Source organism: Anomaloglossus baeobatrachus, chromosome 4 (assembly GCF_048569485.1).
Source record: "Anomaloglossus baeobatrachus isolate aAnoBae1 chromosome 4, aAnoBae1.hap1, whole genome shotgun sequence".
NCBI lineage: Eukaryota > Metazoa > Chordata > Amphibia > Anura > Aromobatidae > Anomaloglossus > Anomaloglossus baeobatrachus.
The window spans coordinates 501,299,507-501,313,871 of NC_134356.1; the positions used below are offsets into that span (position 1 = coordinate 501,299,507).

Genomic DNA, 14,365 nt, shown 5'->3' on the forward strand with positions numbered 1-14,365 from the left:
ATAGTCTCCGCCTAACCCTCAGGTGCCAGCAGCTCCTTTGTCATCTGGAGCACGGTGGGCCCCGACTGGCGATTAGGATATATACCCCCTGGTCCTAATCTGCCGGTCCCCCCGTAACATGTGTCATCCCGTAAAGACACACGTCTTTCACAATGGTAGTGATAATACTCTATGTCAATTTATTTCTAAATATTCAGGATGAATATCAGAAGATCATTACATTCAAGGGTATTCTAAAAGATTATCTAGAACTGAACTTTTTGGAAATATAAGTACCGTATTTACTACAACAGACCAGACTTGCATCATTTGGTTTAAGGTCCTCTTTATAAATCTGAGACTCTATCTTCTGTTAAAGTTAACATCACTGTAATAATATTGAGAGTGGACTTTCGTGTTTGAGAAGGTGTGACTTACCATCACAAACTCGAGTCTCTTCATTAAGGAAGAAGCCAGTTGGGCAATGACACTGGAAACTACCAAAGGTATTGACGCATTTTCCTCCTTGACAAAGACCTGGTAACTCCAGACATTCATCGATATCTAAAATAATGTAAAGAAGGCAAATCAGGATTTTCACTTTCTGTTTTGTAGGTCTTAAAAGAGCTTCATAAAGGTTTGGATAATTGCGATCAAAATCCAATCAGACATATTTCAGAGAGCCAGAAACTGTGACATCAAAAAAGTACTCTGACTGGATGTGATTTTGCTTATGGTTTACCTGATAAAGTCAAATTTCAAGAAATTCCATCAAATTTACCTTCCAGAATAACAGTAATGGGATTTGGTCTGAAACCTTCTCCTCCAGGACACAACACTTTATAATCACCTGAAAAATAAAATTATAAGTATTTACCTGTTATTGAGGTAATGATATTCCTTTGTTAACAGATCTTCACCAAGACAGGTACCTCATTAGTACAAGGGCACAAAGACCCACATACACCATATTGTTTGGGGCCATACTATAGAGTTTGGTGTATTCTGAAACAGAGCCTGAGATCTCAATGGCTTTGGAGTTTCAGATTATTCAGTATAAAAATTTCCTCACAATTATCCAATATTACAAATAACTACTTCAGTCCTAATCTTCAGAGAATGTGATATTGCTTTTATGAATATTCAGAAACAAAGAAAATATAATCAGATATCTCCAAAGATATACTGACAGGGAATCTAGATTGTGAGCTCCAATGAGGACAGTGGTGATCACGTCTCTAAAGAGCAGTGGAATTAATAGCGCTATATAAGCGAATAAAATAAATAAATATGTCCTTCCTTAATTAGTAAGTAAAGAAGTATGCCGAAAGATGTTAAACGATTATGTCGTCTGGCAAATGCGTCGATCAGTGTAATCTGCAGGCAATCTCTCAACAGTCTCATGTGTTAAAAAAACTTAAAGGTTAGTATAATATTTTTTACCAGCTTGTTGTGACAGATGACAACTGTGGGACATTCATTGCCCATAGGTTTTTAAAGGTTTTCCGGTCGAGGAATGAAAGTCTGCAGTCACGCTACATGACTGCAGACTGCCAAATTGAGACAGTGTGCAATGCACACACTGTCACTATTCCGCTATATTTCTCATGCGGGTGGGCGGTCACATGCTCACTAGTCTTTTCTCAATAAAAGAAAATTGAAAGAAGCACAGGACTGTAGTTAGGCTGTGATGGCAAGTATGCAAAATGCATTAATGCGTTCACAGGACCGCAAACTCACTTGGGTCATAGAAAATAATCGAGACAGAGTGCACATTGCGCACTATTAACAGAATGACTGCAAACTGCTTTTCAGACCAGGCAAACCCTTTAAGTATACTTTTAACATAACATTTTTTACAAACTACGGTGGGTTTGGAAGAACTGGTATCTTAACAAATTGTATAATTTAACACATGATGATGAGCACAAATTAAAATGGAAACAAGACATGTTCCAGGCCATTGAACAGGGATGGACAGAGTAACAAAGGCCCGACGACTCTACACAATTTTTGTAAATGTATATTCAATGTCTGTTATAGTTAATTCAGTTCTGCCAGTTCTCAAGGAATTAGTGTCTTGTAGTGGACTCATAATTATATAGGTCATTAATTTCCAATTATTTTTTCCTCCATTGTTGTTAAGAGGAAACCTTAAAATATTTAACACGTAAAATTATACAACCCATGTGGATATTTTTACTTTATAGAAACCAGAATCTTGAAGATTACACCATTTTTGGTACAGAACATTTAACTGACACATGGATTACTAAGCAGATAAAATTCCACCTAACCTATGGATAACACTTACTGGAATTTACGGGTGGGCAGTGTTCACAAGGCGTTCCCCAGGCTTTACCACGTGAGCAGCAACACGAGGCCTTGGATATGCTAACACCAATTTCATTACTGCAGGCCAAGTCTCCATTATCTCCTCTTGGTTTTACCTCCAGGTAACAACTGCCAGACCGAGTATCTGTGCGATAAGGAAAATTACTGTATTGTTGTAATAGTATTTTATTAGAGAAAAAGTTTATTTAACATGTTTCAACATAATTTTTCAAACATAGAAAATGGTATAAAAGGAAAAGCAATGGGTATGGTAAAAAAGGGGCGAATATAGCAGGAGATCAGATGTGGCAGACAATCATGGTTTGAGCTAACAAAGTGTGTTCTCTTTTAAGGAAAGAAAGAAGGAGCCGGAATAAACATTTTTATTTACAGTATATGATGAGACATTCAATGCTATAAAGTATAATGATATAATCTAATGTATCTATTCATCAAAGCTTTTACATAAAAAAACTGAAAGAAAAAGCTTTGAAATTTTGCAAAATTTTACCTGACTAGAGTAAGGATAGGGTCACACGTAGCGACGCAGCAGCAATCACGACTGACGACCTGACCTTATCAGGATCGCTGCTGCGTCGTTACATGGTCGCTGGTGAGCTGTCAAACAGGCAGATCTCACCAGCGACCAGTGACCCCAGCCAGCAGCGACGAGTGGAAGCGATGCTGCGCTTGGTAACTAAGGTAAATATCGGGTAACCAAGCAAAATGCTTCGCTGGTTACCCGATATTTACCTTGGCTACCAACACACACCGCTTAGCGCTGGCTCCCTGCACTCCTAGCCAGAGTACTTATCGGGTTAATAAGCAAACCTTTGCTTATTTACCCGATGTGTACTCTGGCTACGCGTGCAGGGAGCAGGGAGCCGGCACTGGCAGCCTGAGAGTGGTGGACGCTAGTAACTAAGGTAAATATCGGGTAACCAGCAAAGCACTTCGCTTGGTTACCCGATGTTTACCTTGGTTACAGCTTACCGCAGGCTGCCAGAGGCCGTCTCCCTGCTCCCTGCTCGCTTCAGTTTGTCGCTCTCTCGCTGTCACACACAGCGATGTGTGCTTCACAGTGGGAGAGCAACGTCCAAAAAATGAAGCAGGACATTCAGCAACGACCGGCGACCTCACAGCAGGGGCCAGGTCGTTGCTGGATGTCACACACAGCGACAGCGACGGGACGTCGCTGCTACGTCACAGAAAATGGTGACTTAGCAGCGTCGTCGTTGTCGCCGTCGCTGTGTGTGACACCACCTTAAGATTTGTGGCGAAGTGCACACAGAGGTGTACACCACTTACACCTTGCCAGATACCTTAGGAGGTGTATCAGCCAGCTCACACTCCAACCTGCCCCCCATCATGACCGGCATGAAAAACAGCAATCATGATAACTCAGAGCCTATAAGTCTAAAATTTTTTAGTGGGAACACTGATTATAGAAATCTTCTACAAAATCAACAATGCACATCATGCAAAGGGGTTGAATATTCCGCTTTGAAGTATACAAAACCTTTTTTTATTACATAAGATATTGACCAAAGTGGAGCATTTACTATAGAGTATGGGGGATCCTCCCATGGAAGGTTCTGATACAATAATCGGCACCAAATATGCAGCAGAAGGCAATCTAATTTTACAATTTTGCAAGTCCCTTACTTGCTGCACGGCATAATGCTTGAAGAAATAATCAAACATTACCTATTTCAGATAATAAATCATAAAAGTGGTGTGAGGTATGCTAACACCTGAGTGTGGGGTGCAGATTCATGCGTTCTGTATACACCTAGAATCATTACTTTGGTTGACCCAGGGTACTTTAGCGCTACAATAATTCTATAAAAGCATGCTTCTTCTGCACAGCCATACTTGGCCTTAAACAGATTTGAGCATTGATGGGCAGCAATAATTCACCTGAGAGTATAAATAACAGAAAAAAGTAAGGTAGGTACAAGGGGAATAACAAGTATTCTATGGCTACAAACGCAAACTGATGCTGTATAATAATATGTTACAATAGATGATAATGGATGAATATTTTGAGAAGAAAATAAATTTATTAATCAGCCATACCAACACATCCAACTCGAGTTGGGTTAAGTTGGAAATCTGGGGGGCATTCACAGTTGTAACTGCCTGGCGTATTCTCACATGTTCCACTGATGCATGTTGTTGGATCAGCACATTCATCCACATCTTAAAAAGAAGAGAAAAAAAAATCTATTAGCAAATTATTAGACATTTTACCATATTAAGGCCAGGTCCAGATGACTCAATCCATCTGCAGTTTACTTAAATGTATTGTCTACTACTAAGACAACCCGTTCTGATTCCACATGCTTCCTCCAGGTAAAATAAAAAAGTCTACACTCATATCCCATACTGCGCCCTTCCAGAGGTGCTGCAACTCGTGGTGATGAGGCTCACATGGGGTTGTGGCATCACGTGAACCCCACATCCAATCAGCGTCAGCATCTATCTCCCTGCCTTTGGACCAAACGAGTTAACAGGAAATGAGCACTGTGGCTCTTTCTGTTGACAGCTCATTTGGGCCAAAGGTGGGGAGGCTAAAGCCGGTTCTGTTTGGACGCAGGGCTCACGTGACATCAAAACCCCACAAGAGCCCTGGCACCCTGAGTCGCAGCACCGCTGCAAGGGTGCCAGTACGGGAGGTGAATATAGGCTTTATTATTTTACCTGGGGGAAACGTGGATTCAAATGAGGTTGTCCTAGTAGTGGACAATCCCTTTATTAAAACTACTGTGAATACATGCCAAAATCCATGGCATATACACACCAAAATCCAATTGTATATTAAGTAGGACATGCCATCTAGACCTTACCCGTGCAGTTGCCACCACTTTTATCCAGCTCATATCCACTATCACAATCACATCTGAAGAGACCCGGGAGGTTTCTGCAAGTTCCATAAACACAGATGTTGGGAAGAGCACATTCATCAATATCTGCAAATATAAGAATATTATTTTCAGTATAGAAACATGTAAAGGACAAGAACTGATTGACGACATCTAGATTGACCTAAACAGATTTTCTTTATTTCTCTGCAACCCATGATACCTTCAGCACATCTTACCTTCACATGTTTTCCCATCAGGGCTTGGTAGGAATCCCATGTCACAGTCACAACGGTATCCTCCAGGAGTATTAAGGCACTGTCCATTTCCACATAGATTTACGTTCTCTGTGCATTCATCAATATCTGTCCAGAAAAGCAGACAGTTTTATTAAACACTTTAACTTCTTGGCATATCTTAACAGTTCTCAATGTGTTATTGAAGCTAAATCCCTGTTGTTGTAATTACAAAGCTCTGTTCTAACAAGGATGACCTATTCGTTGGCAAAAACACCGCACAATCCATCTACCAGACCAAATTTTTAATGTCTTTGCTAATCTGCTGCGGTGATCTCATCAGGACAACAGTAACGCGCAATAATATCAAAAAGTTTGTCTAATGTTAGGTCCCTTCCCAAACTTAGACCAGAAAATGTAAAAAGTTCTGTAAGCACAATTGCTTTAGAAATAAACTTTTAAGAAAATCAATATATAACTTCAATAAACCTTCAAATCCAGACTCACCTTTGCATTCAAATCCATCTCCTGAATACCCTTCTTTGCAGAGACATCGGTATGATCCCATGGTGTTCTTACAGTTTGCATCTTGACTACATAGATGGGTTCCATTAGAACATTCATCAAGATCTACAAAAAATGTCAATTGAACTTAGTTTTCTTTTTAAGTAACATATCAATCTAATACTAATTATATCTCTACATCACAAAATATTTCTATGTTCCTTAAACACATATTGAAAGTTGTATTTAATATTGGGAAAGTGCCACAGATTCTTTAGATTCCCAAAAAAATAGAAATGTCATTATCTATTGACAGAAACCGCTAAGCACTGTCCTCTACTGTGTCCGTCAGACTTTAATGGAGTGGTAGCATGCACCCTTGATTGTCACTCCATTTAAAGTTCTGACTGATGCAGTTTTATGGGGAAATATGTCTTACAACTTAAGAAAACACCACACCTGTGCACTTGATGCCATTTCCTACCCATCCAGGGTTGCAGCTACATTTAAAGCTTCCAGGGAGGTTTGTACACATGGCGTGCCGGTCACAGTTGTGAGCGCCAATTTCACATTCATTCACATCTGGTTAAGAAAAATAAATACATAAAATTTGAAATCACATCAATAAAAACATTTCAGAAGAACCCAACATGCATGATGTATTCTCTTAGTTTAGCGGCAAATTTTAGTTTTGTAAACCTTAATACTTTTAATGTTTGCTCAGATATTATTATACTACAGAAATGACAACTTTACAACAATTGATTAGGAAATAACATTAATGTTTTTTTCTTTGGATAGATTAGTACAATGTATAATGGATGGGTCCAGAATTATTATATATAAAACATGGAAGTGTTTCTCAAAGCAACCAATCATAATGTTCTGTGATTTAGTAATTTATGAAGCAAATGATAGATTTCCAACTCTATGAGATCCTAAGTAGAAATGAGCTGAAGTTTGAGTTCAGCAGGTTTAGCCGGAATTTATCTAAAGTTCTGACCTGGACCCAGACTTGACCTGAACCCCAAATGAAGTAGCTAATTGGGCAGTTTGGGTCTCCGTCCACATACAGGCAGCCATGAACAGACCACATCCGGGGAAGGGAGGCCGGAGGGTTTTTTTTGCACACACTACATCTGATAATGCTGATTTTACCCCCACTGTGAGCCATTCAAACCTCGCAAGCGGCTTGCAATGGGCCGAGCACAAGCATACTTGAGCACAGTGATGCTCGCACCCGAACACCAAACTTGGACACTGATTTTGGTGTAAAGTTCGTGTTTGGTACAAACTGTACTGTTCGGGTTCACTATCTCTAATACTAAGGGATCTACGATAGGACATACTTCCACCACTGGGCTGTTAAATGTTGTTTATTGCACTGATACACATTCAATTCCATGCATGTGTGGTAAACAAGGAATATTAGAGACAGTTAATTAAAAGCATCTCCAAACTATCGCAGCGTATCTGCCCCTTACTGATCCTTTGTACTCTTAACTAGGATATATTTTTCCCACAGAGCTTGAACAGCTTGAGAAATTGATATTTTGTACATTGTCCTTCTTGTGGAATGTGGAAGATGTCACATTTATGAATACACAAGGAAAGAATGGCACAAAGATATATTTGGATCTTTCTAAACAGTCCAGGGAGCTTGAGGAGAGGGGTGTACTAGCTAAGAAAACAAATACTGGCAATTCTCTTTAAAGTAAACTAGACACAAGTGACTGATTCCCTGATTCCAGACTGTACGGGGAAAACAAACTGTACCTGTGCAGGAGAGAAATCCTAATACTTAGAAAATATTCCTAGCTGGTGAGAATAATGATAATGTCATGTATTATGTTAGTGTGAAAATGCTGCCTCCATCTGCTGGAGAAGACGAGAATGATGACCAATAATGATGAGCAAGCACTAAGATGCTCAAGCACTTGGTAGTCGAAACCAAAAGGTTAGACGCTCGGACGAGCTAGACTCGTGTACCGAGTATAATGGAAGACAGTGGGAAACTCAAGCATTTTTCCAAAGAGTCTTCAAGAAAAATGCCCGAGTTTCTCATTGACACTTCCATTATACTTGTCACTTGATTCGATCCTGTCAGAGCTTCCAACCTGCTCTTTCGAGTACTGAGTACCGAGCACTTAAACATCTTAGTGCTCGCTCATCACTAATGTGGCGCCCCTGACCTGGTCAGGCACCACTGAGTACTGCACCCATGCTGGGGACAGTACAATACAGGTAATCCAGAAGGCTGACAGGGGTGTGGAACACAGGCGCATAGTAATCAGCTCTCACACATGTACCCATGAGAGGACCCCTGGGGATCCCAGGAGGGGGAAAAGCCTTGACCTTCACTGGAATAGTGGAGGGGGCCAAAAGCCTCCATCTCCTCTCAAGGGGTGTGGTAAGAGAATCTGGTTGCTAGGTGGCGTAGGCAAGAACAGGAGAGGAGGGGCAGTGAGTCAGTTAGAGCAGAACTCCATAGGGCTCAGTGACCTGTGGGGCTGTTGCTGTCTAACAGCGCCCGCGCAGTGGCTACTGACGGGGGAGAACGGTCAACTAGGAGTGCTACCCGAAACCCATCTCAGCTAGAGAGAAGAGCACGGAGTGGGAAGTAAGGAGACTGCTAGGGAGAACCAGGCCCAAACGGGCGGCAGATCCCGAAGCGGAGATAGATCCAGCTTTCTTTTGCTAAACCTGCCGGTGTGGGGCTCTCAAAGCCCACGCCACAACACCACAAAAAGCCGCAGCCACGTAGCCACAGTTAGGGCCCATAGCTCACAGGAGGCAAGAAGCTGGAGTGATCTGGCCCAGGCAACAAGCACACGGCAAACGAAGGGGAGTGAGGCTTCAGCAACTTCCCTGGGTGACCCCCATAGGGACTCAAAGTCGGGGTCACCCCAAACCACCAAGGGCTAAGGAAGGCGAGTTAGTAGTCACCCTCACAAGTCAGCCTGAAGGACACCTGGTTCCCGCCTGGTTCATCCCAGCTACGCCCGGGTTACTCACCCTGCCACCTGAAGTGAGTAAAAACCCTGAAAGACATTCTGCCTGTGTGGAGTTATTCTGCGCCTTGTGGTACTACGCACCTACATCGGGCCCTGGGGCTTGCCTCACTCTCAGGAGGCTATTCCAACTAACTGCACATACCATCAGCCCCAGGCGACCCTCAACCTGCAGTGGCGGTCCCTACTGGCCGCAATACTGAGAGTGGCGTCACGACAAGAAGAAGATCTCCTACCTGTGACCAGATCCAGCTGCGTGGAGTCCCTGAAGGTAATGCACCGACACAACACCTGTGGGGCTTTACATCTGGCGTCACGAACAGGATAAGGACTAGACCTGTTCAGACAGGTGACCATGTGCCTGGGCGGTCCGCTTGAAAAATTGGAAGCGCCGCCATATTGCCACCATGAAAAGCGCGCTGAAAAACAACAGCAGCCCGCGCTGGAAGAAGTTACCGCCCACGAAGAGGTGTGGCTACCCAGAGATCCCCTGCAGAGTTCTGACCTTGCCAGCTATGAGAGTGGAAGCGTCCAGAGACGTCGGGACAGAAAGGAAGCCACAAGCCTGCTGCTGGGAGAGGAGCTGCTGAAAGAGGCAGAGCAGAAACTGAACAGCTTGCTATCAGAGGCAACGGCGAGTCCACAGCTGGAGAGTCGTGCAGAAGAGGGCGCAGAAGAAATGGCGTCTGACCGCAGAAATCCAGAACCGGGCTCCGCTGCCTGGTGGTATCGGGAGCTGGCCCAGTTCTGCGACCGACTGGAGACCCGGGTTGTGGAGCAGATCCGGGAAGAACGAATGGAAATGCTGGAGATGACCGCGGCGGTTCGGGCCTATGAAAGGAGAGCCGCGCGCCGAGTGCCAGACAGGACGGCGATGACGCAGACCCCGATGCTGCCACCGGTGGGTGAGTCGAGTGATGCCCCGGCCAGCGCAAGTGCCCCGACCCCTGCTGCCACGCCCGCGGTCCCCGAAGAGGCGTCCGGTGCGGCGACGCTGAAGCAGGCCGCAGCCACGCCAGGTGCGGCCTTCCAAGCCCCAGCGGCCGCAGCGATGCCCTGCTCGGCCCACCAAGACCCGGTCCCTGCAGCAACGCCCAGTCCGGCCCGCAAAGCACCGGCTGCCACCGCGACCCTCATCCGCGCCGCAGGCGTAACGCTGACCCAGGCCGCCGCCCTGCTAGGCCCGGCCCGCCGAGACCCCACCGCCGCAGCAACGCTCGTCCGCGCCGCAAGTGAGGTGCTGAACCAGGCCGCAGCCACGCCAGGCGCGGCCCGCCAAGCCCCGGCCGCCGCAGCGATGCCCTGCTCGGCCCACCAAGACCCGGTCCCTGCAGCGACGCCCAGCCCAGCCTGCACAGATCCCATCACAGCTGCGACGCCGATCCAGGCCGCCGCCATGCCGGGCGCGGCCCGCCAAGACCAGGCCGCCGCCATGCCGGGCGCGGCCCGCCAAGACCAGGCCGCCGCCATGCCGGGCGCGGCCCGCCAAGATCAGGCCGCCGCCATGCCAGGCGCGGCCCGCCAAGAAGAGATTACCTCATCATTTACCCCGGCCTGCAAGACCAGAGCAGACACCGCTCCCCAGTCCAAAGAGGTCCCTGCTAGGAAGACCCTGATAGGAGAGGACCCCGAATACTGGAAGCTGAAGGCTGACCTAGAGGCCCAGTTCCCACAAGAGATGGTGGATCGGTATCTGCTCCCTCCGCACACCCCCAAGAGGGTTCCGGCAACCCCTGCAGCAACCACGCCAAAGAGTCCCCCGCCTGGGCCTGCTGAAGAAAGCCCATCCCCAGCACTGCCACCAAAGGAGTGCCAAGAAGAACTAAGGGGGAGAGGAGGCCAGGAAGCTGAGGAGCTGACTCCGGAGCCACCGGCAGTGGAGCAATACTCAGAGCCGGAGATGTTACCCTATTCCCGTTGGGATGAGGAGGACTTGACACCGTCTGCTGATGAAGACCAGCCCAGAAACCTCACCTGGGGCCCTGCAGGCATTGAGGTAACAGCCCAGCAGAACCCAGCCCGCAAGACCAGGCGTCGCAACAGAACAACGCTGTCCCCTGCACCACAGTCTCCAGAGCCGAGAGAAGTCACAGCCAGAGACCTACAGGAGAAAAGGTTCCTGAGAAGAGCCAAAGCCCAGGTCAGAGGACCCCTTTGCAGAGGAGTAGTGGAGGATTTCAATTTGAAAAGTGGATATGGATTCATTGTAGCCCCTGGTATCAAAGAAGGGATATTTGTCAACAGAAGAGATGTGAACGCTCATCTGCCTAGAGGACACCCTGGCAGAAACTTAAAGATGGGAAATACAGTACAATTCACTATGCATGAAGGCGAAAGAGGATTGTATGCGCTTGATGTAGCACCATGTTCCAAAGAAGAAAGAAAAGACAGAGATAAAGAAACAGATGCAGCAAAAGAAACAGATGAAGATCAAGAAAGAAAAGACAAGGAACCTACAGATGAAACTACCTCAGACGACGACAAAGAGCAAGAAAGTAACAGGTGCCGCAGCCCTACAGGCCCAAGCCCTGGTATGGAGGAGTAGAGAAAAGTAAAGTAAGAAGAGAAGTTACTGTTTTGACCAGTTTGAAAGTTTTGCAACGTTTAAGTTCAAGTAATGTGCCCACAAAAACTATTGTGAGAAAACCATAAACCTTAAGGCTATGAACTGGCTATAGCCACAAACTCTCGCAGTGTAAATAGTTACACCAGAGGGCACCACCACCACCAGAGTCAGCCTGTTTAGGGGCTTGGCTCGTCTGCAACCAGGAGGAGCCCGTCCGTATATAGGGCCTTGGCTCACCTGCAACCAGAGAGCATGCCTGTTTATGGGGCCTGGCTCTCCACCACAAAGAGGGTACCTGGTCAGCACCAACTGTGGAGGCCGCCTCTGCATCCTGCCAGAAGAGGCTGAAGGCGCGGATCCACCAGGCCAGGTATACCCTGAAACCACCAGCCCATGTAAGCCGCCTCTACATCCTGCCAGAAGTGGCTGAAGCCGCGGCCAACGTGAAAGGGTTTTGGGTGGGTTAACGGACTTGTGGGTGGAGGGTGGTGATGTATGGTACCTGGTGCTTTTAAAAATGTTTTACATGTTTTAATGTTTTATGCATTTTAAAATGTTGTCTTGCAGCCCGAGGACGTGCTGGTGATAACTAAGGGGGAATGTGGCGCCCCTGACCTGGTCAGGCACCACTGAGTACTGCACCCATGCTGGGGACAGTACAATACAGGTAATCCAGAAGGCTGACAGGGGTGTGGAACACAGGCGCATAGTAATCAGCTCTCACACATGTACCCATGAGAGGACCCCTGGGGATCCCAGGAGGGGGAAAAGCCTTGACCTTCACTGGAATAGTGGAGGGGGCCAAAAGCCTCCATCTCCTCTCAAGGGGTGTGGTAAGAGAATCTGGTTGCTAGGTGGCGTAGGCAAGAACAGGAGAGGAGGGGCAGTGAGTCAGTTAGAGCAGAACTCCATAGGGCTCAGTGAGGAGCAGACCTGTGGGGCTGTTGCTGTCTAACAGCGCCCGCGCAGTGGCTACTGACGGGGGAGAACGGTCAACTAGGAGTGCTACCCGAAACCCATCTCAGCTAGAGAGAAGAGCACGGAGTGGGAAGTAAGGAGACTGCTAGGGAGAACCAGGCCCAAACGGGCGGCAGATCCCGAAGCGGAGATAGATCCAGCTTTCTTTTGCTAAACCTGCCGGTGTGGGGCTCTCAAAGCCCACGCCACAACACCACAAAAAGCCGCAGCCACGTAGCCACAGTTAGGGCCCATAGCTCACAGGAGGCAAGAAGCTGGAGTGATCTGGCCCAGGCAACAAGCACACGGCAAACGAAGGGGAGTGAGGCTTCAGCAACTTCCCTGGGTGACCCCCATAGGGACTCAAAGTCGGGGTCACCCCAAACCACCAAGGGCTAAGGAAGGCGAGTTAGTAGTCACCCTCACAAGTCAGCCTGAAGGACACCTGGTTCCCGCCTGGTTCATCCCAGCTACGCCCGGGTTACTCACCCTGCCACCTGAAGTGAGTAAAAACCCTGAAAGACATTCTGCCTGTGTGGAGTTATTCTGCGCCTTGTGGTACTACGCACCTACATCGGGCCCTGGGGCTTGCCTCACTCTCAGGAGGCTATTCCAACTAACTGCACATACCATCAGCCCCAGGCGACCCTCAACCTGCAGTGGCGGTCCCTACTGGCCGCAATACTGAGAGTGGCGTCACGACAAGAAGAAGATCTCCTACCTGTGACCAGATCCAGCTGCGTGGAGTCCCTGAAGGTAATGCACCGACACAACACCTGTGGGGCTTTACACTAATGACGAACCATCTACAATCTATCTTTCTATCCTGTTCATATTATCCTGTCTGAGTGCTAGCCCATGTACTTCATTAATTAATATGGTTGTATTTCAGATTATTTACTCTTTAATAAAAAAAAAATCTTTTGAAAAGAGAAGTAAATCATCCAAATATCCCTGGCCATAATAGCACAACCAAAACATATTGAGGGTTGTGGTGATTTTCTGTGTGGTTTGGTCAAAACCATAATAGGATGTTTATTAGATCTGATCCAAAGTCATTCTTCCCAGGGAAAATGTTATTCACGCAAATCTTGGCACAGTGAGTAGATTTCAGATTGATCTCTTGCCTAACTGTCAGCTACCCAAGTACAAAGTCTCTGAGAACAACTTAGTTTAGCAAATGCAACTGTGCGTAAATTTTACTAAAGAGATATTTTGCAAAAGGAAAGGAACACGGATCTATAGCAGAATTCAAATTAATAAGGGGCTGTCATGATAAGACAGCTTCCATTAAAGAGGGGCAGTCTTATAACAACGCCTTTTAAAAATGAGAAAGTGTGAAAGGCAATCAATGGCTTACAATAGGTCTAGCTTCTAAAATCTATATTGATCCGTTGTTACTGCCAGAAGAAGCTTCAAAGAGCACCCTATGGCCCCTGCCAATACTACTCTGTTTTGGGTCACAGAGAGGATTTCATCTAAGACATCCCCTTTAATAAAAAATAATAATTCTAGCTTGGTTATTTGATATTCCTGATCAAACTATTTGGACAGTTTTCTTGTTGAATAAGTGGCATACTACAATAGCTTTGCGAATACATGCCGATGATGTGGAGGGAGCCTGTAACAGAACTAGATACCCCATTTACCATGATGGTTTTATATCACTTATATGCAGTGCTCAGACACTTGTATAGCTTTCATAGAGTTCACAACAAGCTGCATAATTCCATATGTACAGTAGCTAACCTTGTGATTACTGCATAATCACCTAGTCAAAAGTATCTAGCTCTTACTCATATCTTATTCCTGCTGCTCCCATGAGTTTTCAGGGTTTTTTTTTATCTGCCATACTTTTCCAAAGACATGGGCCTTTTTATTTACTGTGCCTAATATGCCAGGGATATAGATAGT

General features: G+C 46.0%; 1 protein-coding gene across 2 annotated transcripts in view; it reads right to left on the reverse strand.

Annotated features, from left to right (window-relative positions):
* The window catches only part of FBN1 (fibrillin 1), a 385,311-nt gene that overhangs the window by 59,156 nt on the left and 311,790 nt on the right, over positions 1–14,365 (reverse strand). For both annotated transcript variants that reach the window (XM_075345804.1, XM_075345803.1), the window contains exons 33-40: positions 6,377–6,499; positions 5,921–6,043; positions 5,417–5,542; positions 5,163–5,285; positions 4,393–4,515; positions 2,294–2,458; positions 761–829; positions 418–543 (exon numbers count right to left, since the gene is read on the reverse strand). In XM_075345804.1, the coding sequence (XP_075201919.1) occupies positions 418–543; positions 761–829; positions 2,294–2,458; positions 4,393–4,515; positions 5,163–5,285; positions 5,417–5,542; positions 5,921–6,043; positions 6,377–6,499 (978 nt within the window). The remainder of the gene's footprint in view (positions 1–417; positions 544–760; positions 830–2,293; positions 2,459–4,392; positions 4,516–5,162; positions 5,286–5,416; positions 5,543–5,920; positions 6,044–6,376; positions 6,500–14,365) is intronic.